We start from the raw sequence: 27,636 nt of genomic DNA, 5'->3' as shown, positions 1-27,636 counted from the left end.
GAGGGGACGGCCTTGACATTCACGGGGGAACCAGCAAGTTAATGAACCAGAGGGATTTCTGGTGCCTGGGAATCCTCTTATGGAAAGAAGAATCCATCCCGGACAGGAAGGTCCCAAAATGTACTGGAAATATCCAGCCAAGGGCACGCCCTCACCCTGTGCTTCTTTACGACGCGATCCCATCACTAGACGCACGGAGACTCCTTGTGCGTCCCTGGAGGGGAGGCCAATCACACCGCCTCCCTACCTGAGCAGGTGAGCCCGCGGGACTGGCTCTCCTTTCCGGAACCAAAGCACAAGTCCTGAAAAGTGACCTCCCGTGGACGCCAGCCTGTGACAGCTGAGGCAGGCTTGTCCGTGGGACAGGTGCGGCGCCCTCTGCTGGCGAGACAGGTGCGGCGCCCTCTGCAGGCGAGACAGGTGCGGCGCCCTCTGCAGGCGAGACAGGTGCGGCGCCCTCTGCTGGCGAGACAGGTGCGGCGCCCTGGGCTGGGCCTCACTGGCCCCGGAGGTCCCCTTCCTGTAGGACAGTCCCAGGGGCACAGCGCCAGAAAGCCTCTTATTTTGTAGAGGAGGGAAATGAAGTCCCAAGACGCTGAGTGACATCTTGGCTTGGGTGTCTCAGGAAGCAGAGCCCGAGGCAAAGTCCCGGGTCGCTGGTGGTTTACTTGAGAGGTGATTCCAGCAAACAGGAGGCGGGAGCGGGGAGAGGGGGCGGGAATGCCAATAAGGAGCGGGTCTCTCGGGCCTCCTGGTTGCAGCATTCATGCACTGGCTCCCTTCTCCCTGGCTGAGGGGTCCCCAAGGTGGGCCCTGGGGGCTGGTGGGGGGCAGGTGGCATAGGAAATTGTTCTGTCAATCTTCCAGCCAGGAAGATGCTAATTGGCAGTGGTGGTGAAGACGGAAGGGGGTGAATCTCAGTCCCGGGGGAGGAGGGTGTCCAAGTGACAGGATTCAATGGCGAATGAAAGCAGGCCATTCAGGAATCCAGGAAGCTCCCAGGTTCGGCTGCTGAGTGCCACTAACCCATGCGCCGTAGCTGCCTGAGAAACCTGAGCCTCTTCCCGGATACAGCTGGAGTCCGTTTCACCCCGTGCCCTTGCAGGTGGGCGCAGGTGTGACACGCAGACGGGTGCAGGTGTGACATGCCGGGTCTGCGACCAGACAGCCCGCGTGTGCCTTCCGCAGCGATGAAGCAACACGGAGAAAGGGGCTCCACATGGGCCCTGGATGGCAGCCTCAGATCCGGCTGGGGGAGCCCTCTCCTCGTTGGGCAATTCCGTGGTGAGGCTCCGGGCACTGTGGTTGGACCCTTAGCTCCATCCCGTTTCTATCCACATAATTCAATGAGCTGAGTCATAGTCTTTATTCGTCCCTCTCCTACTTAGGCCAGCCAGATTGGATTCTGCTATTTTGCAACTAAGAACCCTGGGCAGTATGAGTGGGTTTAAGGGGGAGGGTGAGAAGAGGGTAGAGGAAGGGGCATGTGCATGGCAGTGCCTGCGGGGATCAGCCTGTGGCCTGCAGGGGGCCGTTGGCTGTGTGGGCCAGGAGCCTGGGGTGCCTGCACAGGGACACAGATCTGGGGTCATCAGCATGTAGGTGGCCTGGAGTTCATTTGGGTGCATGTGGTGGGATAGGAGGCGATTGGATGTGTAACCCTGGGGAACGGCCTCGTTTAAGGGAGGGAGAGGGGCGGGGGGACCCCTGGAGGAGACCGAGGCGGGGGAGGAGCTGGAGAAGTGATGGCGTGGAGTAAAGAAGAAAGTAGAGGAGGAGCAGGTGTCTGTGTCAACAACGGCAAAGCGCAACAGGGTGAGGCTGGAAAGTGACGTGTGGTAGTTGGCATTTAGAAGGTCAAGGGCGATGCAGAGAAAGCGGTTTCACTGGTGTGGTGGGACGGGGGAGCCTGGAGTGGGTGAGGAGGGGAAGGAAAAGGATTGCACTCTGTCTTTCTAGAAGCTTCCTGCGTAGGGAAGGAGAGGAATGAGGCGCAAGGTGAAGGAGAGAAGCAGGAACCGGCCAAGGCCTGTGAGTGGAGCTGGGCAGGTCAGAGTCTGCCCCGTGCCCACGAGAGTGGCCCTTGTTCACCACGCACACTCATGTACACATATGCACACACGCACACACATGTATGCATATGCACACACATGTACGCATATGCACACACGCACACAGTCCTGGGAAACGGTGACACTGGCATGAACTAAGCAGAGAAGCAGGCCAGGCCCTTTGCCCAGCACATCTCCCCGGCTTTCTTCTCCCTCCGGGGACGCAAGTGCCTGCTTACCACTTGTCACCAGGCCTTTGCCAGTGGCTCCTCAGACAGACCCTCACCCCATCTAAGGTGTCACCCACTCTCATGCTCTGTCATTTTCCCTGACTTCATTTTTCATAGCACTCAGCTCACCCAGCCATTTTATTATGAATCCATTTGCTTATCAATTACCAAAGTTACATGGACACAGGGACGCATTTTTTTTGTTTTGTTTTTGTTTTTAATATATTTTATTGATTTTTTAAAGAGAAGAAGGGAGGGGGATAGAGAGTTAGAAACATCGATGAGATAGAAACATCGATCAGCTGCCTCCTGCACACCCCCCACTGGGGATGTGCCCGCAACCAAGGTACATGCTCTTGACTGGAATCGAACCTGGGACCCTTGAGTCTGCAGGCTGATGCTCTATCCACTGAGCCAAACCGGTTAGGGCTGGGGACCTGGTTTTGTTCATGCTCCATTTCCAGGGCCAAGAGTGGGGCCTCCGATAGAGTAGCCATAATAAATAGTCAGCGGATAAATACACAAATGGATGGAGACTCACACAACCTGACGATGCCATTGCTACGGTGACACCGAGAGGCCCGGGTGCGATGCCTGTGACTGCCTGCATCCGTGCGATTTGGGAGACTTAGAGCCACTGTCATTTTTATTGGTTTTGATGGTGATTTGATGTCATTAGGGATTCAGGTCTCATCTTCTCGTCTGAGATCCTCTGAGTAACACGGTGATGGGGAAGGGAAGAGAGGCACCGGCACGTATATTTATAGGGTCGGACCGTATAAATCCGGGAGGAGGGGGGCGGGGCGCGAGCGCCTGGCACCAGGCTGAGCAGCAGGAAGCTAGAGGCAGCGGAGTGGCCCGCGTTTTGCTTCACTCCAAGCGACCATGCGGGGTGCCACACGGCTCTGGGTCATGCTGCTCCTGGTGACTGCGTCCGACTGTGCCGTGATCACCGGGGTAAGTCAGCTGGTGTTGCCCTGGGGTTCGGGAGGGTGTCAGGGTCTGCGTGGGAGCGAGCCGGGGGGTGGGGGGGCGGGGGGGCATGGGAGGGGAGTGGACGGAGGGGAAGGGGCCGGCCACCTCACAGCACCTCCCAGGCCATTCGTGATTTCCCCACGAGCCAGCCTCGCCTGCTGAACGGAGCTGCTTTAGCGGAGCTGCGTGTAAACCCAGGCCTGTTTCCCCTGCCTGGGGGAGCAGGAAGCACGTTAAGTTTGGAACGTGGGTGAAATGAGGCCTCCTATTTGGGGTAACAACCTTTATAGAAACGATTGGCATCTTGTAATTCACCTTCAGTGTCCATTGGGGTTTTCCTGTTCCGTCTGGTCCACGGGTCACGTTTAACTTACAGAGCTTGTTGGCGGAATTAAAGGCAGTCACCTTAACAGCATCTACCGGGTACCGTTCCCCTCTGCGTTCTCTCCTCTCAGCGAACGCTGTCCCGAAACTCGCTCTCCCTGAGCGTTTCTGTTTCCACTCTGTGCCCCGTCTGATGGGAACAGGGGGGACCCCTCAATCAGCTGAGTCACCCAAAAGCCAGCGTAGGGAGACATGGGTCGTGGCAGAGGCTCGGGGTGGGGTGGGGGGTGGGCACGGGTTCTGCACACGCTCGTGTGCAACTCCGCAGGTGTGGTCTCTCGGGAGCGTGGCGTCGCCCTCGCCTGGGCACCGGCTGTGCTGGTGGGGGGGCCACGCTCACTGCAGCAGGAAGTCATAGTGGACCCCAGAGCTTTCCAGAGAGGAGCCAGTAGGAAAAAAGGGGGGCGGAAATTCGCTTTTATTTCCACCTCCTCCAACTTTCCCCGGGATGATGAGAAGGTAGAGAAATGCCCAGCGACTCCCGGCCTCGGCCTGGTTTCATGCTTAGGAAAGGGAGCCCCGTCTTCTCCCTGTGAGGCCAGACCCCAGCCGCGCAGGACCAGCAGGAAGGGCAGCCGCTGCGTTCGAGCCCAGAGCTCAGATGCGACTGTTTGGGCAGAACCGCACCCAGCGGCTGTGAACCCAGAGGCTGCCCTCCTGCTGGGCTGCGTACATCGGGGAGGGCGAGTCACAGGGAGAAGCGTGGTCACCCCGCCCAGAGGGGTGGGGGCAGCAGGGTGACCCCAGGCCCAGGTCACCCTGTGAGCTCTGACATCTGGGGGCAGGAGGCAGGCCTGAGACAGGCGGGAACTGTCTTCCAAGGTGACCCTTTGAAGAGCACAGGGAGGGAGGGACCTCGGGGAGAGGAAATGCGTGACGGACGGACATGCACGCGTGGGTAGAACAGGGAGATGAGGGCAAGTCAGGCCTGCTGGCCTCCCTCCACTCTCCACCTGCCGCTGCCCCCTTCCGACTCCCAGGAAGGGCCGAGTCCTGCCACCCACTCCTCTGCACCCCGACTGCCACCGTCCCCAGCTCAGGCCTCCTGGTCCTTCCCCCAGCGTGGGACAGCGACCCTGTGGGGCGGGTACTGCTCTCAGTCAGCATCCCCCCAAGGGTTTGGGGGTGTGCTTTTCGCTTCTGGTTTCTTTTGGATGGCACTGACGAGCCCTAATGGCCCCTTTGCCCCCCCCCCCCCCGCAGGCCTGTGAGTGGGATGCCCAGTGTGGGCCGGGCACCTGCTGCGCCGTCAGCCTGTGGCTCCGAGGCCTGCGGATGTGCACCCCGCTGGGGCGGGAAGGAGAGGCGTGCCACCCCGGCAGCCACAAGGTACTGCGCCGACTTGCTCGGGGCCCAGGGCCCGGGAAGCAGAGCCCAGACTGGAGCCACTCTCCCTACTAAGTGCTTTGTGCACGTTTAAGCCTCTTCCCACCCATATGTGTTAGGCTCTGTTATGAACCCATTTGACAGATAATAAAGTTGAGGCACGGAGAGGCTGAATAACTCGCCAGCTGTCACAAAACTGGTAAGGGGCAGGCCTGGGATTCGAGCCAGGCAGTGTGACCGACCGTAATCGCTCCTCTCCAACCCCCTGAGGACCTCGGGGCTCAGCCCTGCTCTGGGTGTGACCACAGGGCGGAGCAGTGTCAATCCTGTCCAGCTGCGTCCCCCGGGCCCCTGTGGCGTGTGATGGATGAATTGTAAGGGATATTCCGTCAAGGAGTGTGTGTGTGTGTGTGTGTGTGTGTGTGTGTGTGTGTGAGCACCTGGGTGGGCCAGCGAGGGGAAGCAGTGCTGGCGGCTTGTGGGGTTTCAGGCTTGGGGGTGGACAGCCTTGTGCTGTGGCTGATCCATGGTCTCGGGAACCAGATTCCCTGGGTTCAAATCCTGACTCCTCCGTAAATTAGCTGTGTGATCGTGGCCCATTGCTTAGCCGCTCTGTGCCTCTGAGAGAGGAGTTTGCTCCTCTCTCCTGGCTGTGATTGCGCTGGGGCGGGGCTGCTGGGACGCAGGCCGGGGCTGGGCCCAGCAGAGGCCCTGCCAGGAGGCCCCTGTCCCTGCGGGACAGTGTCATCCTTCCCCTCCTGTCCCCCCAGGTCCCCTTCTCCGGGAGACGCCAGCACCACGCCTGTCCCTGCCGGCCCGCCCTGCGGTGCTCCTGGCGCGCCCCCGGCAGGCACCGCTGCTCCGCGGACTTGAAGAACTTCCACTTCTAGGAGCTCGGCGGGTCTCCGGACACCACCCGGCTCTTGGTCTCTTACAAACTTTTATTTTCTTCTGCCACGTGGGGCCCCCCTCCCCCCCGCCACGCCTGTCGACACGCCCCACACCACCTGCCTCCATCCTCCGTCAGCACACACATGGGCATGCATGCCAACACACTGCTTAGGACACGGTCCACCGGGCGGCCTGAGGGTGTCCCGCTGGGGCCGTGGTCCCGGAGGCGGCCTGACCGGTTCTCGACAGTCACAGAGGCTGTGAGTCACCGGAAGGGTGTTCTTTCCTTGTCCCGGCCTCGCCCGCCTGCTCCTCCGTGACGTGGCCTCCGGGGCCCTCCCTCTCTCCCCCCACTTGTGCCCTTCTGCCTGGTCCCGATGTCCGAGCACAGACCCTGGGAGTCACGGGTCCGGGCCTGACTCTGGTCTAAAACATCAGCCCCACTCAGCACCCCACATTTGGACCCGGCCCGGGCTCCCTGGGGTCAGGGTGGTGGTGCCAGCAGCTGGGCACCCTGGCGGGCCGGTTGCAGAATAAAAGCGTGGACAAGGGCGCGTGGCCGTGGTGCCCGCTACGCCTGTGTGGGGACTTGGGGGCGGGACCAGGCTGTGTCCAGGTGGGGGACGGAGCCAGGGCGGTTTCGTGGAGAAAGCGGATTCAGGGTCTTTGAATGAGGAATGAGACGCAGCTCAGCGGTCGCGGCTCAGACGTGTTGATGGTTGGAGGCGGGAGGGAGCCGTGACGGGCATCGGGTGGGGGCGCCACGGTGGCATCTGGGTGGGTTGCAACTCCCATGTCTGCCGTTGAGTCCCTTTGGCTCAGTGTCAAGTACTTGATGCCACCACGTGTGCATGGGGGGGTCCCCCTCAAGCCCCCTGGAGGACTGGTTTCTGAGGCCTATCTGCCCTTGATGCCCTCAGAGCGGTGCTGGAGGGGCTGCCGAGGACAGGCCTGGGCCCCCCACGGAGGCCTGCTCTGCTGTGTGCACACCTCCTACAGCCCGGAGTCTCTTCCCACTGTCAGGCTCGGGTACCAGGAAGGGCTTCCTGTCCAGTCTGGGATTCCAGTTCGCCATCCTCGTCCTGTGGGCCTCCAGCACCGCCGACCGCTGCCCGGTGCCCTCTCCGCCAGCAGAGCCATCCTGGCGGAGCAGTGGCACCTGCCTTAGAGCCGCAGAGGAGGCAGGGGTGCCCAGGGCACGGGCGCTTTGACACTCTGCCTGTGGCTGCCCCGCTCCATCCCTGCCTGGGAGCTGCCAGAATGCAGACCCGCCACTGGGCCAAACCACCCACGTGACCTCACTGGACCAATTCCCGCTCTTTATATCACACTTTCGAGGGATGTATCATTGGTCTCTGCCCCGGTTCCCCTTGTTTTTCCTGAAGAACAAAGAGGGGGGCTGGGAGGCTAAGACAAGCTTATTTGTGTGAATTCTTTATATTCAGGAATATATTCTTCATACATGTAGATATAAAAGGATTCTACTTATACTAGTAAGTAGAATCCTATATAATAAAAGGCTAATATGCAAATTGTCCCCTCGGAAGTTCGACCGACTGGGAGTTCAACCACTCGCTATGACATGTGCTGACCACCAGGGGGCGGTGCAGGATGAAGGAAGGCCCGGCTGGAAGCTGGAAGGCCCCAATCAGCTCTGATCGCAGGCCAGGCCTAGGGACCCTACCCATGCATGAATTTCGTGCACTGGGCCTCTAGTGTATCCATAATAAGAATGTCTTAGAAGAAGTAGATTAGGATTGGGTGAAGTGGACACCCCTCCAGGTGCAGACCTTTCAGGGGCAGCCTCCCCCATTCACCCCATCTTTTCTTCCCAGTCACTGGAGTCTGGTGCCATCTGGTGGCTAATGCGGGGATGGCAAGAAAAGCTCAGCCGGGGAAAAAGGAAAAAGAAAGATGCAACCTTCTCAGAGATGATTGGGACCCATCCCCAGGTACCCCCAAGAGTTAGACTCACTCAGAGGTTTAGAGGGGCAATGCTTCCACCTGCAGGAAGAGGACTGACACCCTAAGGCACACAGGAGGGATGCTTTCTGCCCCTCTGGGCCCAGCCCCACCCTAGAAAATGCTAGAAGCCCTGTCCTCTTCCTGGGAGACTCTCCCCTTCCCCAGGATTAGGAGAGTGGAGGTGGGGGGTCAGACGAGGCCGACTGAGTCCCTCCCCCTCTATCTGTGTGCTGGTCTTCTGTTAGTGTCCCCCAGCCCCCACCTGAGTCTCCAAGTCTGAAGTTCAAGGGCAGCCTAGGTTTCTATGTCCCTTCTCCCTGAGCTCCATGTCAACTGGTCACCAAACTCTGTTTCTTTTTCCTTTTTAAAAATGTCTTTATTGATTTTTTAAAATACATTTTTATTGATTTCAGAGAGGAAGGGAGAGGGAGAGAGAGATAGAAACATCAATGATGAGAGAGAATCATTGACAGGCTGCCTCCTGCACGCCCCCCCACTGGGGATCGAGCCCACAACCTGGGCATGTGCCCTTGATGGGAATTGAACCCAGGACCCTTCAGTCCACAGTCTGACGCTCTATTCACTGAGCCAAACCAGCTAGGGCTCTTCATTGCTTTTTAAAGAGAGGAAGGGAGAGGGATAGAGAGATAGAAACATTGATGACAGAGAAACATGGATGGGCTGCCTCCTGCGCTGTGTCTGAGCGCCTGCCCAGCACCATCTAGCAGCGGTCCTCACACTTTTTAAACAGGGGGCCAGTTCACTGTCCCTCAGACGGTTGGAGGGCCGGACTATAGTTTAAAAAAAAAACCTATGAACAAATTCCTATGCGCACTGCGGGCCCGGGACGAGTCGGCTGCTAAGCAGGACAGGCAGCGGCACCCGGCGGGCCGGATAAATGTCCTTGGCGGGTCACATGTGGCCCGCGGGCCGTAGTTTGAGGACGCCTGATCTATGGCAACTGCTTCCAACCTATTGTCTCGGCCGGAGTCCTCCCCTTAAAACCCACCCCTGTCCGTCTGCCGTCCTCCTTCCGTGCATCCTTCAGGATCGACTCAAAGGCAGCCCTGCCCGGAGACATCTGCCCCCTCAGGCACCCAGCCGGCACTTGCTCTTAGAAAGCACCCATGTCCAGGGCTGCGTCCGGGGCGCCCCTTTGCTGGGGGTTAGAAAGGAAAGCAAAACACCACCTTTTTACACAGCTTTGCACCATTGACTGATACAGGAATGAAGAAAACGTGCCACAGCTGAGCGATGAGACATTGCCATAGCGCCCGCCTGCCTCAGGGTTGCTGAGTTAGGTGCTGCGTGCACAGCGCTTCAGCTGGGGGGGAGAGGGGGGGCGGAAGTTCCATCACAACCTCTCAGCTTCTTTATTTCTGAAGACACTGCACCAGGCATCCTCAAATTACCGCCCGCCGGCCACATGCGGCCCGCCGAGGACATTTATCCGGCCCGCCGGGTGCCGCTGCCTGTCTTGCTTAGCAGCCAACTGGACCCAGCCCGCAGTGCGCATAGGAATTTGTTCATAGTTTTTTTTTTAAACTATAGTCCGGTCCTCCCACGGTCTGAGGGACAGTGCACTGGCCCCCTGTTTAAAAAGTTTGAGGACCCCGGCCGCAGACTCCGGTGCTGGGATCCCTGCGCCCCCGAGATTCCTGCGCCCCCGAGATTCCTGCGCCCCCGGGAGCCAGCTCACTGCGCCTGCGTCACCGGGAGGAAACTAATCAAGCCTCCAGGGAGGAGCGAAAGCCTTCGCCTGCAGGTGCCTTGAATCCCCGAAGTCAAACGGGGTGGGAAGAAAGTGACTGAGACTGGCGTGTGGGCTGCCATTATCACGAGGTTAGGAGCGCAGGTTTATGCGGGCAAAGCTCCAAAAACAGCTCCTCTGGGGAACATAGATACGCCAATCTTATCTCAGCGCGTCGGATGCCTCGCCAACACAGGGGCCACGGTGTCACCGTGAAGTGCGTGTTTGCTCATGATCTCAATCCCGTGCTATTCATTTTATTTGTTTATTTAGAAACAGCAGAAGGAGAGTGGGCTCAGAATTCTCTCCCAGCTCTTCTCGGATTGTTCAAATTAAACCTGTCAAAGCGAGTGTGTCCCCTGAGACAGGCGTCACTGTGGCTGGTGGCACCCCCCTCCCCAGCTCCAAGTACTAGGAAATGTCAGTTTCCAAACTGTCGTGCGGGGAAGCACCAAGGGGGGGGGGGTGCCAACGTGCTGATTCCTGAGCTCAGAGGCTCTCAGCGAGGACGGATGCAGGTGGCCCCTGCGCCTCCGCCCCAGAGAAGCAGGGTCCTAGCCGGCACCCCGACCTCGGGAGGAAGGCGCTTAGACATAGAATGGAAATTCTGACTTTCTTTCCAAGGGACAAGGAGGCTCATTTCCACCCGAAAGTGCTCCCGTCATCTCATTAACAAAATAAACCTGCAGGAGCGGATCCAGAGACACGGAAGCAGGGAACAGAGTGCGGAACTCGGAGGGAAGGCGGGGCGGGGGGCGGGTGGGAGGTGATCGATAAAGACCTCGTGTGCATAGATGCGTGGCATGGACACAGACAATGGGGGGTGTGAAGGCCTGGGGAGGGGCGGGGTGGGCTGGACCGGCCAATGGTGGGGGGAAGGGGACATGTAATACTTTCAACAATAAAGATTTTTTTTTATAAGGAAGAAAGAAAATGCTCTCGTCAAGCCAGAGTGTGGTCTTAAAGTGAAAACAAGGATAGCAAGACAGGAGACAGGGTGTGCGTGTGTGTATGTGTGCGCGTGTGTGTGCGCACGTGTGTGCACATGTGTGCATGTGTGTGCACGTGTGTGTGCGCGCGCGCCTGGCTCTGTGTCCACCCACAATTAGGTTTCAAAGGCGCGATGACTGTCCCTGTGAACACCTCATCGAAGTGGCAACGTGGAAAGAGTACGGAGAGGGGGCGCCGTGGGGGAGAGGGGAGGCCCCACTTAGGGGCTGTCAGTCCCCCTCCGGGGCCGACAGCTGGGCCCACACCTGATGCGGGAAGGCCCACAGGTGTGGAGGCCGCACTGCTGCCCTAGGCCCTGGCCGGGAGGCAGAGACCGTGCCCAGCTCGCATCTGGGGCGCAGCTGGGATGCTCGGTGTCTGGAGGGGTGTTAGGGAGTTGGGGCCACAGAAAAGGGGGCCCAGGCCCTGGGGCCAGGGGCTGCCCCGCTCAGCCGGGGAGCTGCTGGGAGCAGGTGAGTTGGGAAGTAGCCGCACGTGCGCAGCAGCCCGTGGCTCCCTCCCAGGGAGAGGAGAGGAGAGGAGAGGCAGACGGTGCGGGCCCTCCCCCCGGCGTGTCCTCCTGGGCTCCTTGGCCCCCAAGAAGGGGCGCTGAGAAGAGGCCATGGGCCTGGGTCTGAGGAGGAACCGTGAGTGTTCTCGGGGACCTGGCCCCCGGGTGGGGGTGGGGGGGGCTGGTCCCTGCAGGGCGCCAAGGGCCTGGCCATGCTCTGCTGCAGGCAGGCTGGGTGGGCAGGACGGGCCTGGGCGCTAACTGCCAGGGCAGCTGGGGACGTCACTGAAAGGGACGAGGACGTTCATTTCTTCGCTCCCTGGGGTGTGTGGGTGCCTCTGACCACGGGGGAGGCTGCCTGTGGCCACCACACCCCGGCAGCTTGCAACCCCCGTGGAGACAGCCTCATGGCAAAGCGAGGGGGTGCCCTGAGCCCTTGGGGAGCTGGGACAATCAGGAATGAGGCCCCCGCTGGCGTCTCCTGCCCTCCTTCCCGACACTGCCCTCCCCATGTCCTTCCCTCCTCCCCCCCCCCCCCCGCTTCTCCCCTCCACGGAGGCTCTGTCCTCTCCCTACCTCCCACCCCCACCCCTCCTTGTGGACCTGGAAGTAAGTTGGTTCTCAGCTCAGCACCCAGAGGGTCAGGCGCTCTCAGCGTCCTTCCACCCCTGACCCCTGGGGCACTAAGTCCTGCCGCCCTGTGTGTAGCGTGAGGGGTACCCATGGCACTGCTTCCCCAGCCTTCCCTGGTGGTGGGCATCTCCTGGGGTGCTTGCTAGGCACCCAGAGGCCTGTCCCCCCTCCCAGAGCTGCTGGATCCTAGTGGCTGGAGGGGTGAGGGGCTGGGGAACTCTCTTTTAAAAACGTTTCAAACATGAACCCAGACAGAGCCCCCCTGACTTCCGTGCACACAGCAGCCCTCTCCCTTCTGCGAGCCACCCTGGAGTCCGTCTGTGCGGGGAAGGTGGGGATTTAACGCGGGCTATTTATAATTCCCGCCGCGGCGCGGGTGTTCTTTTCAAAGCAGTCACGCCAGATGTCGACTTGGAAGTTGAGAGGGAGCAAACGTTCTTATAAATTAATGTTGCCAGCGATGAGCATCTGAGATTTTTAACACATGCATCTCAGAGGGACAAACCCTCAGATTAACGGCTGCAGCTGTGCGGACGCCCCCCTGGCGAGGGGTGGCTGAAGTGGGTGTAGCTGCGGGCGAAGGTCTGACGGCAGGACATTAGTGGACCCTGAGTGGGTGCCCTGTGGACCTGCTGCCCTCTCCCCTCTGCCCACCCCTTCTTCTCGTCCCTCGGGGCTCGCGTTCCGCTGGTTAGTTTGATCGGGGCCTGTGCTCTGCCAGGAAGTGGAGTGGCTCATCCCGGAGACGGCCACTGGGGGGCGTGCTGCAGACCTGCTGAAAGGATACCCTTCTGTGAACCCCGGTGTGCTCCCGCACTCCTGTCTCTCTCGGACAGTGGGCAGTCCTGGCGTCCCTGGGTCGGGCTCCCACAGTGGCACTAACTGGTCGGGGTGGCTGGCTTCGCAGCTGCCCGGTGCGCGGTCGGCGTGATGTCGTGTGCATGGTGCCTAAGGATTCAGGAAGTCCTGCCGACCACGTGGCAGCACTTGGTTAAGACCCTCATGGGGCCCTAACCGGTTTGGCTCGGTGGATAGAGCGTCGGCCTGCGGACTCAAGGGTCCCGGGTTCGATTCTGGTCAAGGGCATGTACCTTGGCTGTGGGCACATACCCAGTAGGGAGTGTGCAGGAGGCAGCTGATCGATGTTTCTCTCTCATCCATGTTTCTAACTCTCTATCCCTCTCCCTTCCTCTCTGTAAAAAATCAATAAAATATATTTTAAAAAAAAGACCCTCATGGGACCCGCTCTGTATCACCGTCTCCGCAGAAGAGGAAACTGAGTCACCGAGAATTACAGGGACTTGCTCAAGGCCACTCCACCAGGTGGCAGACCCAGGGTCTAAGCTCAGGGCAGTCACTCCTGCCCCTCCCCGCCGGAGGTGTCTGTCTGGATCACCGTCCACGGGGGCACATCCAGCCTGTCCCCGCCCGGCGGTGGGCTCCAGGGGCAGAGAGGGCAGCTCCCATCTCTGGTCCAGTGGGAGCCCATAGAAGGTGCCCCGGGCCCGGTGCTGGGCTGGCTTTGCTGCTGCTCATGTTGTGGAGCACCAGGGCTGGGTGCCCCGGAGGGCTTGACCTGGGCCGTGGCTATGTTTTAGCCACTTTCATGGTCGGCCCCCAGGCACAAGGAGCTAGGAGCCGTCCCCGCCTGGCACTGGGTAACCAGCAATGGCCTCTTATCGCGCTTTCCAAAAAGCGTTTGCAAGTCTTGGCCTCCCCCTGCTCCCGCCTCCCGGTGGTTACACAGTCTTCACGCGCTGTGCAGCCCGGGGCCGCATTCCCGATAGCGCGCACTTTGATGTGGTTAGAATGTCCCAACCTGTGAACGCAGAGCAGCCCGTGCCTGGGGATCTTTGTTTCTTGGTTGTGAGGGTCACCTTGCAGGGGGAGCGGTGGCTGAGCCTCACTTCCCGGGCTCGCTGTCCAGGTGTGTTTGCTCTGGGGTCAGCCTGGGCCACTGGTGACATGGGGAGAGCTCCCAGCCGACCGTGCTGACCCCAGAGGGTCCCGGCCTCAGGGGGCCCACTGCCCACGGGTATGGCTGTCCCAAGTGCTGCCAGGGGCCGGAGGGGTGAGCTAGAAGCAGAGCTGCCCCAGACTTGGTGTTGTAGACTCATGACCTTCCTGCCGTGTGCCTGGCGGGGGGGGGGGGGCGGTGCGCGGGGGGGGGGGGGGAAGTGCAGTGTCAGGGCAGGGGTCTTGTGACCGTCCAGACCAGCCTTGGGCAAACTACGGCCCGCGGGCCGGATCCGGCTGTTCTATCCGGTTCTCTTGCTCTCCCCTCCGCTCCTTTACTTTGAATTTATATTAGTTCACACACTCCATCCATGCTTTTGTTCCGGCCCTCTGGTCCAGTTTAAGAACCCACTGTGGCCCTCGAGTCAAAAAGTTTGCCCACCCCTGGTCCAGACTCTTCCTCATTACGGGCAAGCCCTCTACCTCTGCGCCTCCATCACCTCATGTGCAGGACGTGACAAATGGGCCTCAAGAGCGGTGGGAGCACCATTCATCCGCTCACTGGCTTGGCCAAGCGTTTATTGAGCAGCTACTACGCGTCGTGCTCGGTGTCCGTGTGTGGGAGGAAACGCCGCTCAGACTCAGGGCCTCTGGGCCGGGCAGCGTCCTCAGGGAAGAAACAGGAAACCAGCTGTCCCGTGCGGCGCGTCTTTCCAGAGGCTTCCCTGGCTTTTGCAAAGGGAGGGAGTCATGGAGACAGGCGGACGCACTCATGGCTGCTTCCTGGGCCTGAAGGGCAGCGGCATCCTGGCTTCTGGGAAAGGACATGGAGGGTGTTGCCGTGCTGGGGACCAGGCCCACTGTCCCCCTAACTCCTGCCCTAACCCACTGAGGTCCCGTGTTGGCAGGCCCCTGGGCACCTTCCCGAGGCCCTTACAAGCCAAGTTCTGGAAACATCCCGGCTGCCCCTCTCCCAGCACCCCCGTGCCCAGACCCCAGGTGCCCACCCCTCTGTCTGCCCAGCCTGCCCTCTCTGCTCCAGGCCCACACTTTCCTCTTCCACCGCCTCCAGGCGTCTGCCTGCCGGGAGGTGGCGGCCGGCACTGTGGTCCCACACACCGTGGTCCCAGAGCCCCTGCCTCACCCTGGCTCCATCCACCTGCCCTCTGTCTGGGTGCTGAAGGCTTTGTTTTCCTTCTCCCCCGGATTCCCAGGCTGCGGGCCGAGAGCCTTCTTCCATCACAGCCCCTGTACCTGAGCTCCCGGAAGCTGGGCCCCTGTGTGGGCTCAGATGCCGAGTCTCCCCTGCCCCGGCCCCTCCTTCCTTCTGTGTGTGGCACATGTCTGCCTCCTGGGCTACCTCCTTGTCCTCCCAGCTGCTCATGGGATCCAGCATCTACCCCTCCTTTTCCCAGCACCTCCTCACAGGGAACCCCGGGCCACAGCCTGGGGGTGCAGGGATCTTGGTTGGTCATCTCTTTAGATCAGGTGACAGGTCAAACACTGCCTCAGATGCCACTTCGGGGCAAAGTGCGTGTCCCCTGGGCTGGGAGATCCCTGAACAGGCCCAGGGTCGGGGCGGCGGCGACGGCAGGAGAGGGGGCCTTGGGAACGGGCCAGGTTTCTGCAGGTGGCACCTGTGTTAGCTTAAGAGTCTTGTTTGGAGGGGACATCGGAGCGGAGGCCTTGAAGTCCCTGCGCCCTGAGACCGTGCCGGTGGGTGCTGGGGCCTGGGGCTATCTGAATGTGTTTGCCGGGAGTCAGGGGCTATCGCGGCGGCCTGGGCGCGCAGCCAGAGGGCGCCTCGCACTCGCTATAAAGGCTGGGCTGCGGGCACCGGCAGCAGCAACCAGCCCGACGCCCAGCATGAGGAGCCTCGTGGTGCTACTGGCAGCCCTCGCGCTGTGCCAAGGCATTGGGATCACCAGGTGGGTGTCAGCGCCTCTCGGGGACGCTCTGGGTGGCTCTCTCCCTGGCGTCGGTCCCCGGGGGGTCTTTGGAGGAAATGGGCGGGTTCCCAGGACAGTTCTCCCTGCCCCCCCCAAGCCTGACTATTGCATGTTTTAGGACAGGGGTGGGCAAACTTTTTGACTCGAGGGCTACAATGGGTTCTTAAACTGGACCGGAGGGCCGGAACAAAAGCATGGATGGAGTGTTTGAATATAAATTCAAAGTAAAGGAGCGGAGGGGAGAGCAAGAGAACCGGATAGAACAGCCGGATCCGGCCCGTGGGCCGTAGTTTGCCCACGGCTGTTTTAGGATCTTTTCCTCTGAGGGCGCCACTCCAGGGTGTGGGCGGTCAGGGACGCTAGGGCAGGGCTTCTTCATCAGACCTCCACGATTCGGTCCCAGCTTCAGCAGGGACTTAACTCTGTGCCCAGTGTCCTCGCCTGTATCAAAGCCAGAGACGGGGCCTCCGTCTCCTGGGGTCAGGGAGGAGCAGAGGAAATGCACGCATTTGCTAAACAAAACCGAGTTCTCTATGTCACAGGCCCTTGGGGGTGAAGTTCCCCGGTTCTCCTTCCAAAACCATAGGCGGTGTTTATTGCGCCGCCTGCTGCTAGGTTCCCCCACACTCGCAGGGCCCTCACGGGTAGATGTCAGTGTTTGCATTGACCGATGGAGAAACTGTTGTTCAGGGAGGGTCTCCGAGCTGCCTGAGGCCAGGTGGGTAGAAGGGGAGGAGCCAGGACTTGGTCCCATGTGGACGTGAACTGTTGACCTCACACTGTCTGGGGTTTCCAGGTTCAAGGTCCCTTTGAGGGCGGCTCTCGGGGGCCCTGTGCTAGGACAGGGCAGCTGGGCGGAGGCACGGCAGCTGCTGGGGGGGATCCGGAGTTGATCAGGAACCAGAGCCGAGCGAGCAGGAAGCTTTGGGGGCCTGGACTCGGGACCCCGGAAACGGCCGCACCCCTTCCTTTAGGGCTTAAGTCCTCTTCTCTCCTGAGAGACAAGGGCTGGGAGACATGTCGAGAGCCTTTCATCCGTAAGCCAGGTCCCGGCTGGAGTCACACCCGAGGGCGGGTGGGAGGCACCAGCGGAGACAGTAATCCACAGGCAAGGCTGTCCTGCGTGGCATCGTGGGACGGGAATGACACTCAGAAACCACTTTCGTTCCAGGTCTTAAAACGGCAGCATTTTATTATTCTCAGCAGACGTCCTCAAACTACGGCCCGCGGGCCACATGCGGCCCGCCGAGGACATGTATCCGGCCCGCCGGGTGCCGCTGACTGTCCTGCTTAGCAGCAGACTGGTCCCGGGCCCGCAGTGCGCATAGGAATTTGTTCATAGTTTTTTTTTTTAAACTATAGTCCGGCCCTCCAGCGGTCTGAGGGACAGTGCACTGGCCCCTGTTTAAAACGTGTGAGGACCCCTGCAAAGGCGTTCACACCCGCTGTCTCCAGTGGTTCTCCGTCAGCCCCAGGGAAGACCACGGGGCTCTCGGAGCCGGAAAGGGCAGGGGACCCGCCGAGGGGTTAAGCCGCTGGCTGGTCCAAGGCCGGGCGGGGAGAGGGACTGGGCAGGAAGGACTCAGCCCATTGGCAGAGGAGGAGCCGGAGCGCCAGGGCTTCGGGGAGCCACCAGGTGCCACCGAGCCGCTTCTGCGGTTTGTCCGTCTTGGTTCTCTTCCTGCGCACCTGCCGCCATCACCGGCTCCTGCGGCCTGTCAGGCGCTCCCTGGGGACCACGCTCTGGGCGAAACCTCTGAGGAATCTCCCCCAGCTTCGGCCCCATCGGGGAGCCGAGTGCAGGGACGATGTCTTCCGCTCCAGTGCGCTCCGGCGGGTAGAGAGTGCGCCCTGTGCATTATGTGACCCTGGGCCCTGTGGGTGCCTGGCACATAGTAGGTGCACAGCAAGCCTTTGGAGACGGATGATCACGTGCTTCGTCTCGCAAACCTCAGAGTGGGGAAACTCATTAGCTGGTTATAAAGGACACCTGCTGAGTCTCCCCCAGCATTACAAAGAGAGAGAGAACTAGAAAATGGAGCGTGTGGCATTTACAAAGGGTAGGCACTGATTTGTGAAGGGATGTAAAATGTGTTTTTTACTTTGGGTTGTGAGAAAGCGTTGGGGAGTGTTGGGGTTAGGGCTGGGCAGGTGTCGGAGGCAGGGCAGCCCTGGGGAGGCGCCGCCCTCCTCACTCCCCTCCCGCCTCCTCAGGGTCCCTCTGCACAAGGGCAAGTCCATCCGGAAGGCCCTGCGGGAGCGCGGGCTCCTGGAGGACTTTCTGAGGACACACCAGTACACGGCCAGCGGCAAGTACCAGTCCGGGAAGGTGGCCAGCGAGCCCCTCTTCAACTTCCTGGATGTGAGTGGCTCTCCACCCCCACAGGGTGCCACGGACATCCCCCAACCCCACCCACACCCCCACCTCCTCCCCTGCTGGAGGAACCGTGAGTCCCTCAGGACATGGAGGCCGCATCCTTGGCCCTGGGTCAGCCTCGCAGCGCTGGCCTCTGAGTGACAAGCTTCCTGCAGACAGCAGCCCTCGGGGCCCATTGTCTGCCCTGGTCCAGCCTCATTCAGGGACCAGGGGGCCCTGCCTCACTGGGGCTCCGCGGGGATGGGCAGCTGGTGGTAGGAGGGACCTGGGCCCGATGCCTTCCTGGAGCCCGACTCCCTCTCACCCGTCACTCTCGGCAGGAAACTCCCAGCCCTTGTCTCCTGTCTCCCTTCCTTACTGAGGTCACCCTCACGCCTGCCGGCTCTAGTCCTGACACGTGGCGAGGAGGTGTGACAGGGGCCGCATGCTCTGCCCCTGATCCCGGCTGGGTGGCCCAGTGTCCCTCCCAGGCAGGACTTAAACTTTAACCCAATGTCTGCTGCTGCGGCTGAGGCCAGCAGGGCTCATGGCTGGGGTGGGCGCTCAGCGTGGGGGCTGGAGACCCCTCCCCAGGGAGCCTCCTGTTCCTTTCCCCTCCACTTCCCCGTCTCGGGCAGAAAGCACGGGGCCTACGAAACGGAACAGGCTCCATGCCCACGTCCCGCTCCCCCGCACGCTGCCCCCCTCCCCCGCACGCTGCCCCCCTCCCCCGCACGCTGCCCCCCTCCCCCGCACGCTGCCCCCCTCCCCCGCACGCTGCCCCCCTCCCCCGCACGCTGCCCCCCTCCCCCGCACGCTGCCCCACCCCCGCACGCTGCCCCTCCCCCGCACGCTGCCCCCGACCTGAGCCCGCGCTTCGCCCGCAGTGCCAGTACTTCGGGAAGATCTCCATCGGGACCCCGCCGCAGGAGTTCACCGTGGTGTTCGACACCGGCTCCTCCGACCTCTGGGTGCCCTCCATCTACTGCAAGAGCGATGCCTGCCGTGAGTGCCCTCCCTCCCCACCCGCTCGGACCCCGGGCCGCTGCCTGCAGTGGGCAGCTGGCCAGCGGGCCCTGTGAGGCGGCAGGAGGCTGGCGTTGACATCCCCAGCCTTCCCGGTGTCCCAGGTCCACACAGCCCCTGCCAATGGCCACGGACGGAGGGTGTGCACCTCGGGGCTGACGTATAAACCGCGGCTGGAGGCGGGGGGGCGTGGGATTTAGTTTTGCCTCCATCAGGAGCCACGGCAAGCTGCGGCCTCTCCCGGGTCCTGTTTTCCTTTCTATGGAAGGGGCTAGACAGGCCGGGGGTGCCGGCCAAAGGAAGAGAGAGGGCCTCTTACTAATGAGAAAACGCGCTGGCTATATCACCCACTTCCCAACAACCCCGGGCAGTTTGTGGTCTTTCCACCTCATGTGCCAGAGGAGGAAACACGTTCAGAGAAGGAGAGAGACTGGCCTGAGGTCGCAGAGCTGACGAAAGCGCGATGCCCCGGGCGGCCGAGGGGAGGCGTTTTTTCTCTCTTATTTTTGTTCGGAAGCCACACAGGTAGCCCTGGGCTCAGAGAGGTGGGTCCAGCAGCAAAGGATAATTTTCTTTTTCTTTTTAAAATAGATTTTTATTGATTTCAGAGAGGAAGAGAGAGAGAGAGAGAGAGAGAAAGAGAGAGAGAGAGAGAGAGAGATATCAATAATGAGAGAGAATCATGGACCAGCTGCCTCCTGCACGCCCCACACTGGGGATCGAGCCCACAACCCGGGCCTGTGCCCCGACAGGAATGGAACCGTGACCTCCTGGTTTGCAGGACGATGCCCATGTCCGCTCTTGAGCCGGCTGGCCGGCCGAGGATAATCTTGTTGGTCGACCTCGGGGCTCAAAAGAGAACGGGCTGCTCAGCTTACTTCTTACGAGGCCCGCAGGCGCTGGTGCGGGTGAGGAGACTGAGGGCCCCCTGGCCGGGCTCTGTGTTCCAGAGAACCACCACCGCTTCGACCCGACCAAGTCCTCCACCTTCCGGGACCTGGGCGAGCCTCTGACCATCCAGTACGGCACGGGCAGCATGGAGGGCGTCCTGGGCTCCGACACCGTCGTTGTGAGTGGCCCCCAACCTTCCTGCCCACCCGCTTCCTGCCTGACACCTGCTCTGGCAGCCGCCCCTCCCCGGTGCCGTGGCGGGGAGGACGGGCCCTGGGGACAGGAGGGAGCAGGAGCCCTGGGGTGGCTCAGAGGAGGCGGGGCCGTGTCCCTAGTCGGCTTTTCAGGGACACGGGCAGGTTAATAGGCTACTTGGGAGTTAACCCTTGCTCAGCCGAGGTGATCGACATGGGTGATCGACACGGAGGGGGCGAGTGCTGGTAAATGCTCAGCATGAGGGTCGTGTCGCCTGAGATGCAGGCGCCATCGGTCCATGAACATGAGGAGGTCAAGGCTGGGAGAGGCATGTCCCAGGGCACTGGGCACATGAGGTCTTTCACAGGCGAAGGGGGCAGGGACACCCATCTGGCTCTTTCAGATGCAAACTGCGTCTGTGTCCTTCCGGTCCACCCACAGCTATTCCCTGGGAGACACCCCGATGCAGCCGGGAGGTCGGGGGTCTGCAGGCCGGCAGGGGGCCTGAGGCACCCCTCATCCCACCCCCTTCGTTGGGCTCGGCCCCCAACTTCTACACCATGAGCCCTGCTGTCTGCACCCTCTACCGTGTCCTCTCTGTCCTTCCTCCCCTACCCACTGAGCCAGTTCCCTCAAAACCGCAGCAAGAGCGGGTGCAAAGGGGCTGTTTCTCTTTAAGATCATGTAACTCTGCTCAGCCGAGCAAGGTTGGCTAGCTGGGGTGGCGGGCTGGGCTGCCTCTGGCCGAGGGCTGGCTAGCTGGGGTGGCGGGGCGGGCTGCCTCTGGCCTTGGGGCGGCTAGCTGGGGTGGCGGGCTGGACTGCCTCTGGCCAAGGGCTGGCTAGCTGGGGTGGCAGGGCGGGCTGCCTGTGGCCGAGGGCCGGCTAGCTGGGTGGTGGGGCCGGGCTGCCTTTGGCCGAGGGCCGGCTAGCTGGGTGGTGGGGCCGGGCTGCCTTTGGCCGAGGGCAGGCTAGCTGGGGTGGTGGGCCGGGCTGCCTCTGGCCGAGGCCCCATGGAGGTCGCTCCCTCCTGCAGGTCTCCAACATCGTGGACAGCCAGCAGACGGTGGGCCTGAGCACCGTGGAGCCTGGGGACGTCTTCACCTACTCGCAGTTTGACGGGATCCTGGGCCTGGCCTACCCCTCCCTGGCCTCCGAGTACTCGGTGCCCGTGTTTGACAACATGATGAAGAAGCACCTGGTGGCCCAAGACCTGTTCTCCGTTTACATGAGCAGGTAGGCGCGGCGCCCGCCGGCCGGCTCCCAGCCTGACAAGGTCTGCGTCTGAGGGTCAGGCCACCCCATGGGGACGCTGCCGCTCAAAGGGAGTCACCGCCTCCAGGCACATTCAACCTCTCGTCTGAAGGCCCCGACACGGTCACGGATGCAGCCAGAGGCAGGGGCCGAAATGGGGCCTTTATTTCTGCCGTTTAAAAGGCAAGCCTGACCCGACCTCTGCACAGGGCCTTCCTCTTCTTCCCAAAGCGGTGGCCTCAGCGAGCCTTTGTGGACGTCACTGAGCTTCGCAGACTTTTAGAGCAGGCTCCAAAGGAGTCCTACCTTCTCCTTGCACAATGTGGGGAACTGAGGCAGGGAGGGACGCTCACCCTGGGAGTTGGTGGCTCCTGACTCCAATGATGGGCAGCTGGACAGAGGGACAGGGGGAAGGCTGATGTCAGAGGAAGTCAGGCAAGGGATGCATTGGTTTATTCATTCATTCATTCATTCATTCACTCATTCACCTATTCACTCAATAGATATTGGTGGGTCCTACTGTGTGCAGGGGCTGTGCCAGGAGATGGGGAGGGATCAGCAAACAAGACAGCCTGGGAGTTAACTTTTATCAGGGGAAGCAGACCACGCACATATGATGATGACAGGTGTGGACAGGGCGGCCCTACTGACGGGGAGGTCTGCGTGTATTAAGCTGAATAATAACAGGGAAGCTGGCCTAACGGAGGGTGTGGAGGGGCCGGAGGCTTCACTGAGGCATGAGTGGGCGCCGTCCGGTGACACAGAGGGACGGTGCGTTTTAGGGCCCGGAGGTGGACGGAGCTAGATGAGGGCAGGGACGGGATAGCGGGTGGGAAGCAGGTGGCAGTAGTGTGCCCGTGTCTCCTGGCCGTGGACAGAGCCCAGGGGAACAGAGGGGTCTGGCGGAGGTGGAGGGTTTAATCCAAAGGCGTGGGGCCTTGTGGACAGCCCTCTCTCCTACTCTCAGCCTTCGGTGAGGGCGAGCGGGGCACAGGGCGGCCGCTGGGAACGGCCGAGGGTGGTCCGCGCAGAGCCCAGCAGCCTGTGACCTGGGGCAGCTTGCTCCCGGAGGTCCCCTCCCATAGCCGGGTGCCGAGTGCCACAACACACCTGTCCTTGGTTTCAGGAATGGCCCCGGGAGCATGCTCACGCTGGGGGCCATCGACCCATCCTACTACACCGGCTCGCTGCACTGGGTGCCCATCACCATGCAGGAGTACTGGCAGTTCACCGTGGACAGGTGGGTGAGCGGCGGCTGCGGGCTGGCCAGAGGCTCCCGCCAGGTTGGGGACGTGGGGTTCACGGTCAGCCCCGAGAAGACCATCACACCAGAGTCTGAATTAGACACTCCCAGGCCCACGGCCTCGACAGCCACGCCCTCGCCTCTGCTTTACGAATGAGACGGCGGCATTGCCTGAGCGCTTACTCCCCGCGAGGCACTGGCTGGGTGGCTGAGTGAGAATGGGACTGTCTGGTTTAATCGCAGCGCGGTGGGTGCCGTGAGTGCCCTTCCTTTATGATTTTCTAGCATCCGGTTTGAACCTCACAACCATCCCTGGGAAGTGAGGAAGGGGTCGTTAACGTACCCATTTCGTGGATGGGCAGCCCGAGTGTAGGAAGGTTGGGTAACTTGCCCGAGACGCGCAGCAAGTCAACAGCGGGGAGAAAACTCGGTCTCCAGGCAACGAGCAAAGTACATTCCAGTACATCCACCGCGTGCACGTGACGGCTGTCTCATTGCAGTGTTTGTCCCACAGAAGGTGGGGTGGTCTTAGCCACTGAGTTGGGAGAACATTGTTTCGGGTCTCTTCTCTGAGCTCAGGAAGTTGTGGGGAGTCCAAGAAGGGGTCCCAGGGAAGGGCACTTGGGGGTTGGGTGTCCTCCCTGCCCGGACCCTGGCAGGGGAGGCCAGGGGCACCCGGGAGGGAGGCGCAGCAAGGCCATCCGGTCTCCCTCTGCAGCGTCACGGTCGATGGTGTGGTGGTGGCCTGTGACGGCGGCTGCCAGGCCATCCTGGACACGGGCACCTCCATGCTGGTCGGGCCCAGCAGCGACATCCTCAGCATCCAGAAGGCCATCGGAGCCACAAAGGACCAGTTTGGCATGGTGAGGCCAGGCCCTTACCCCTCCCAGACCCCCCTGAGGGGCCCCCTTTGTGCATGGGAGAAATGGCAGAGGGAAATGGCGGGGACCACAGAGGTCATGGTTTCCCGGGAGGCCTTCACGGTGGCCTCCTGTCCCCCCAGCCTGACCTCCTGTCCCCCTAGCCTGACCTCCTGTTCCCCCAGCCTGACCTCCTGTTCCCCCAGCCTGACCTCCTGTCCCCCCAGCCTGGCCTCCTGTCCCCCCAGCCTGAGCCTCCCCAGCGTCCGCTGAGAAAGCAGGCCCCTCCCCTCCGCGTGGCTCAGTTCCAAGGAAGGGGTCTCAGCCTGGGACCGGCTCTGCTGCTTCCGGTCACACCCATCGCCCTTAAAAATTTTTTTTTTGTGTCAATCACCTGAGGACATTTTCAAAAAAATACGTTTTTATTGATCTCAGAGAGAGTTAGGGGGAGAGAGAGAAAAACTTTGAGGAGAGAGAAACATCCATCAGCTGCCTCCGGCACGCCCCTACTGGGGATCGAGCCCACAACCTGGGCATGTGCCCTGACTGGGAATCGATGCCAGTGACCTCTTGGTTCGTGGGTTGACGTTCAACCAACTGAGTGTGCCACACGGGCTGGGTACACTTCTCTCTGGTCTTTTAAAAACATAATGTTAAATGACTTATTACAGCATAGTTGCTACTGTAATACAATATTATATTAGTTCCAGGTGTGCAACACCGTGATTTGACATTCATGTGCTTAAAAAGTGCCCACCACACCAAGTCCATGGCCCTGTCTCTGTACAGAGCTCTGCTATGACTGTTTTCTCTGTTGTATGTGATACCCATGACTCCCTTCTCTCCTAACTGGAGTTTGTACCTCTCCATCCCCTTTCCCCTTTCCCACCTGCCCCCACCCCGGCCCTCGGGCAACCACCAGCTTCTTCTCTGTGGCTGTGAGTCTGTTTTGCTGGTCGTTTTTCCAGTTTGAGATCAACTGCGGGAGCCTGAGCAGCATGCCCACGGTGGTGTTCCAGATCAACGGCCAAAAGTACCCGCTGCCCCCCTCCGCCTACACCAGCCAGGTAGGCGTCTCTGGGGTGGGGTGGGGGGAGCCCCAGGCTCCCCAGGCCCTCCGCCCTCCTGGGAAGTCAGCCAAGTTGGTGATAAGTGGAGGGACCACATGGAGAACGCAGGGTGTGTGCTTAGACCAGCTGGCCCTCCGGAAGGGGGCCCTGAGGTCCCTGGGCCCCGTGTGTGGCTGCTGCAGCCTCGTCCTGGGAGAAACTGGGCAGGTGGGGAGGACAGAGGCCTGGGTCTGAGGGAGCGGGAGGCAGGGCCATAGACCTCCGTGGGGGCCTCTGTCCACTGCTCTAGCTCCTCAGCCCAGGGGCCTAGTGGGTCTGGGTTGTCCTTAGATCCCCTGGGTTGTGTGGGGACCCAGATTCCCAGCGATTGGGCTTGACCTAATCTTAAGCACCCCAAACTAGCAAGGCCTCGGGTCCCCAAGCTTCTCTGGCAGGTCCTCAGGACAGGAGGTCATGAGAGCTGGAAGATGGGGGGCTGGAGAGGAGGTGAGGGGGCCCCACCAGCTGACCTTGGATCCCGTCCCTTTTCTATGTTTTGGGCATCCGTTTCTTCACCTCTTGAGTGAGATGAATCTGATACTTGTTTGCCTGCCTTGGCAGGTGATTTCAAGGATGGAAGGAAACAATAGCTGAGAGCCGTGGGGGAGGGGCACGGGAGGGAGCGGCCGCGCTGGAGTCCTGCGGCTGGCCAGCCTCCTCACCTCAGTCTCGCCTCTCCCAGGAATCCGGCTTCTGCTCCAGTGGCTTCCAGGGCGACGACAGCTCTGAGCAGTGGATCCTGGGGGACGTCTTCATCCGCGAGTACTACAGCGTCTTCGACAGGGCCAACAACCGCGTGGGGCTGGCCAAGGCCATCTGACGCACCCCTGACGTGAGCCGCGCTGCCCCGACACATGCATGCCTGCACACACGTGCACACACACATGCATGCCTGCACACACATGGGCCGTGTTTCTGGGCAGATGGTTCTCAATAAATACCACTTCTCTGCAAAGCCTGGCTCTTTGGGGCTGATGTCCTGCACTGTCATGGGTGTGGCTGTCATGGGTGTGGATGTCATGGGTGTGGCTGTCACGTGGTGTGTTGGGCAGAGCGGGGCCATATGGGGGGGAGGGCTGGGGACACTGAGGGTGGGAGACTTTCACAGGTGAATGGCCACTTCAGGTCAAATCTTGCCATGCTGGCCTCCTCCTTTCTGGGGAAAGGGCACAGAGGGGAGACTGTCGCAGGGTGACACCTGTACCGGGGAGCTAGGGCTTGGGATGTGGGGCTGAGCAGAGGACTCTGACCGGGTGGAGAAAGACTCCGGGTCTGTGAAGAGGAGGCCCCGCTGCCTCTAGGAGGAGACAGTGAGGGGCACAGGCAGAGGGCATCTGGGAAGGTCTGTGGGTCCAGAGGTCGCCGTGACCTTGAGGGAGAACCATAGGCCAGAGCTCCCCCCTCAGTTTGACTCCAAACCTGACCCCCCCCCCCCCCCCGGCGCCCGGGGCGTGGCTCCCTCGCCCCATGGGAAAGGCCCCTCTATTCCCCAACAGGGGGCAGCGCAACGGACCGGGTTCCTGTCACCCCTGAGTCCCTCCTCCTCGTCCTGACCCCACTCGCCCTGCTCACTGAGGGCAGGTGAGCCAGAGGGCAGGCTCAGCCAGAGCCGCAGGTCTGCCCCGGCACTGCACAGGTGTGTGTGTGTGTGTGTGTGTGTGTGTGTGTGTGTGTCCGTCCGTGTGTCCGTGTGTGTGTGTGTGTGTCCGTGTGTGTGTGTGTGTGTCCGTGTGTCCGTGTGTCCCCGTGCCCCAGCAGGAGCTGTGGATGGGGTCCTGGTGACAGGCCCCTCTGGGGGCCTCTCGTGGGGTCTCAGCTCCCGCCAAGGACGGAAGGATGCTGCCTGAAGGGCCAGTGCTGGACAGGAAGGCATGGGTGACCTCTGGCAGGGAAGGAGCAGGGCTGGGGCGGGGGGGGGGAGGCGTGGAGAAGGAGGGGCTCAGGCTGTGGTCCGGGGGAGCTGAGGAGCTGGGGTGGCTTAGCAGAGGCTGCAGGAGGACGGGGCTGGACCCCGGGCCTGGGTGCCAAGACCTCCAGGGCCAGGGAGGAGAGCCCGGTGCCCAGCAGGCAGCCCTGGCATCGGCGACTCCCCTAAGCCTCCCTCTGCTTATCTAAGACCCATGCTGCCCGTCTGCCAACGATGAGACAGAACTGGGCCACGGCCATTATTTTTAGGCTTCTTGTCACTTTAAAAAAAAGTGCCAAACAGACTCACACAAAAAAGGTGTTACATTTCAATGATTTATGCTTAACACACTGTATTTTAAACATCCCAGCGCAACTGGAGGTAACGTACAAAGTCTAAATATGACCACTTTCATGAACCAGGGGCTTGGACCAAAGGGCCCCTCAGACACCTCGGCCCCCCGCCCCCCGGGCCTGGTGGTCCTGGGAGGGCAGCGACCACGGGAGGCAGCTCCCTCCTGGGCAACGGCCTGTGGGCAGCCCCGTCTGCCATGGGCCTCTCCTGGCTGCCGAGAGGGCGCTGCCTGGATGCTCTCCACACCCCCAACCCCCTCGGGCTTCTCACTGTCCTTCTGCCCCCTCGGCCCAGCCTCTGCCGGCTGCTGCTGACCAGGCTGGGGGTGTCCTGCATGCCCACTGCCCCCAGCCTGGCGCTCGGTACCCAGCACTGTCTCCTCGCCTGTCTCCCCCGTGGATCCTGCTCCTCTCGGCTCCATGTGTTGGATGCTGCCTCCCTAACTCGAGTCTCGTTGGAGGAATGAGTGAGTGAGTGAGTGAGTGAGTGAGGGAGGGAGGGAGGCCAGCACTCAGTGAGGTCCTGGGGAGTCACCTGCTTGCTGGGGTCTCCTCTTCCCTCTCAGGTCTCTCTAACCGCCACCCCACCTCCCCCTCCCATTCCTTATGGGGTGCTCCCGATCCTTTGCTGTCCCCGGGGAATGGCTCCGGGCACTTAGGCGGACACTGAAGGGACAGAAGGTGGCCGAGCTGCTGCACATGGCTCTGCGAGGGGAGGAGGGGCCTGGGGCGGACCCGTCAGCACATCTGCTGTTTGCTTATGAAGAGGGGCAGCCAGGGGGGCGGTGGGAGCCGGGAGGGGCCCTGCAGGGCTGGGGTTCTTGCCAGGGCGG

General features: G+C 61.2%; 2 protein-coding genes across 2 annotated transcripts in view; both read left to right on the top strand.

Annotated features, from left to right (window-relative positions):
- Positions 1–25,496, top strand: part of LOC308237816 (chymosin-like) — a 43,091-nt gene extending 17,595 nt beyond the window's left edge. Inside the window, exons 3-10 of the mRNA XM_080648996.1 lie at positions 17,826–17,973; positions 18,855–18,972; positions 19,944–20,062; positions 21,115–21,314; positions 22,459–22,572; positions 23,294–23,438; positions 24,404–24,502; positions 25,227–25,496. Coding sequence (XP_080505122.1) covers positions 20,030–20,062; positions 21,115–21,314; positions 22,459–22,572; positions 23,294–23,438; positions 24,404–24,502; positions 25,227–25,364 — 729 coding nt within the window. The 5' untranslated portion in view covers positions 17,826–17,973; positions 18,855–18,972; positions 19,944–20,029 and the 3' untranslated portion in view covers positions 25,365–25,496. The remainder of the gene's footprint in view (positions 1–17,825; positions 17,974–18,854; positions 18,973–19,943; positions 20,063–21,114; positions 21,315–22,458; positions 22,573–23,293; positions 23,439–24,403; positions 24,503–25,226) is intronic.
- On the top strand, positions 3,147–5,892 carry PROK1 (prokineticin 1). Its single transcript, XM_080648997.1, has 3 exons — positions 3,147–3,238; positions 4,844–4,969; positions 5,737–5,892. The coding sequence occupies exons 1-3, from the start codon at positions 3,167–3,169 to the stop codon at positions 5,854–5,856; spliced, it is 318 nt and encodes a 105-aa protein (XP_080505123.1). The 5' UTR covers positions 3,147–3,166; the 3' UTR covers positions 5,857–5,892.
- Positions 25,497–27,636: the final 2,140 nt, after the last annotated feature.

The sequence above is a fragment of the Plecotus auritus genome, assembly GCF_963455305.1.
Source record: "Plecotus auritus genome assembly, chromosome: 12".
NCBI classification, from domain to species: Eukaryota; Metazoa; Chordata; class Mammalia; order Chiroptera; family Vespertilionidae; genus Plecotus; species Plecotus auritus.
This window is presented reverse-complemented; position numbering and strand designations above follow the sequence as displayed.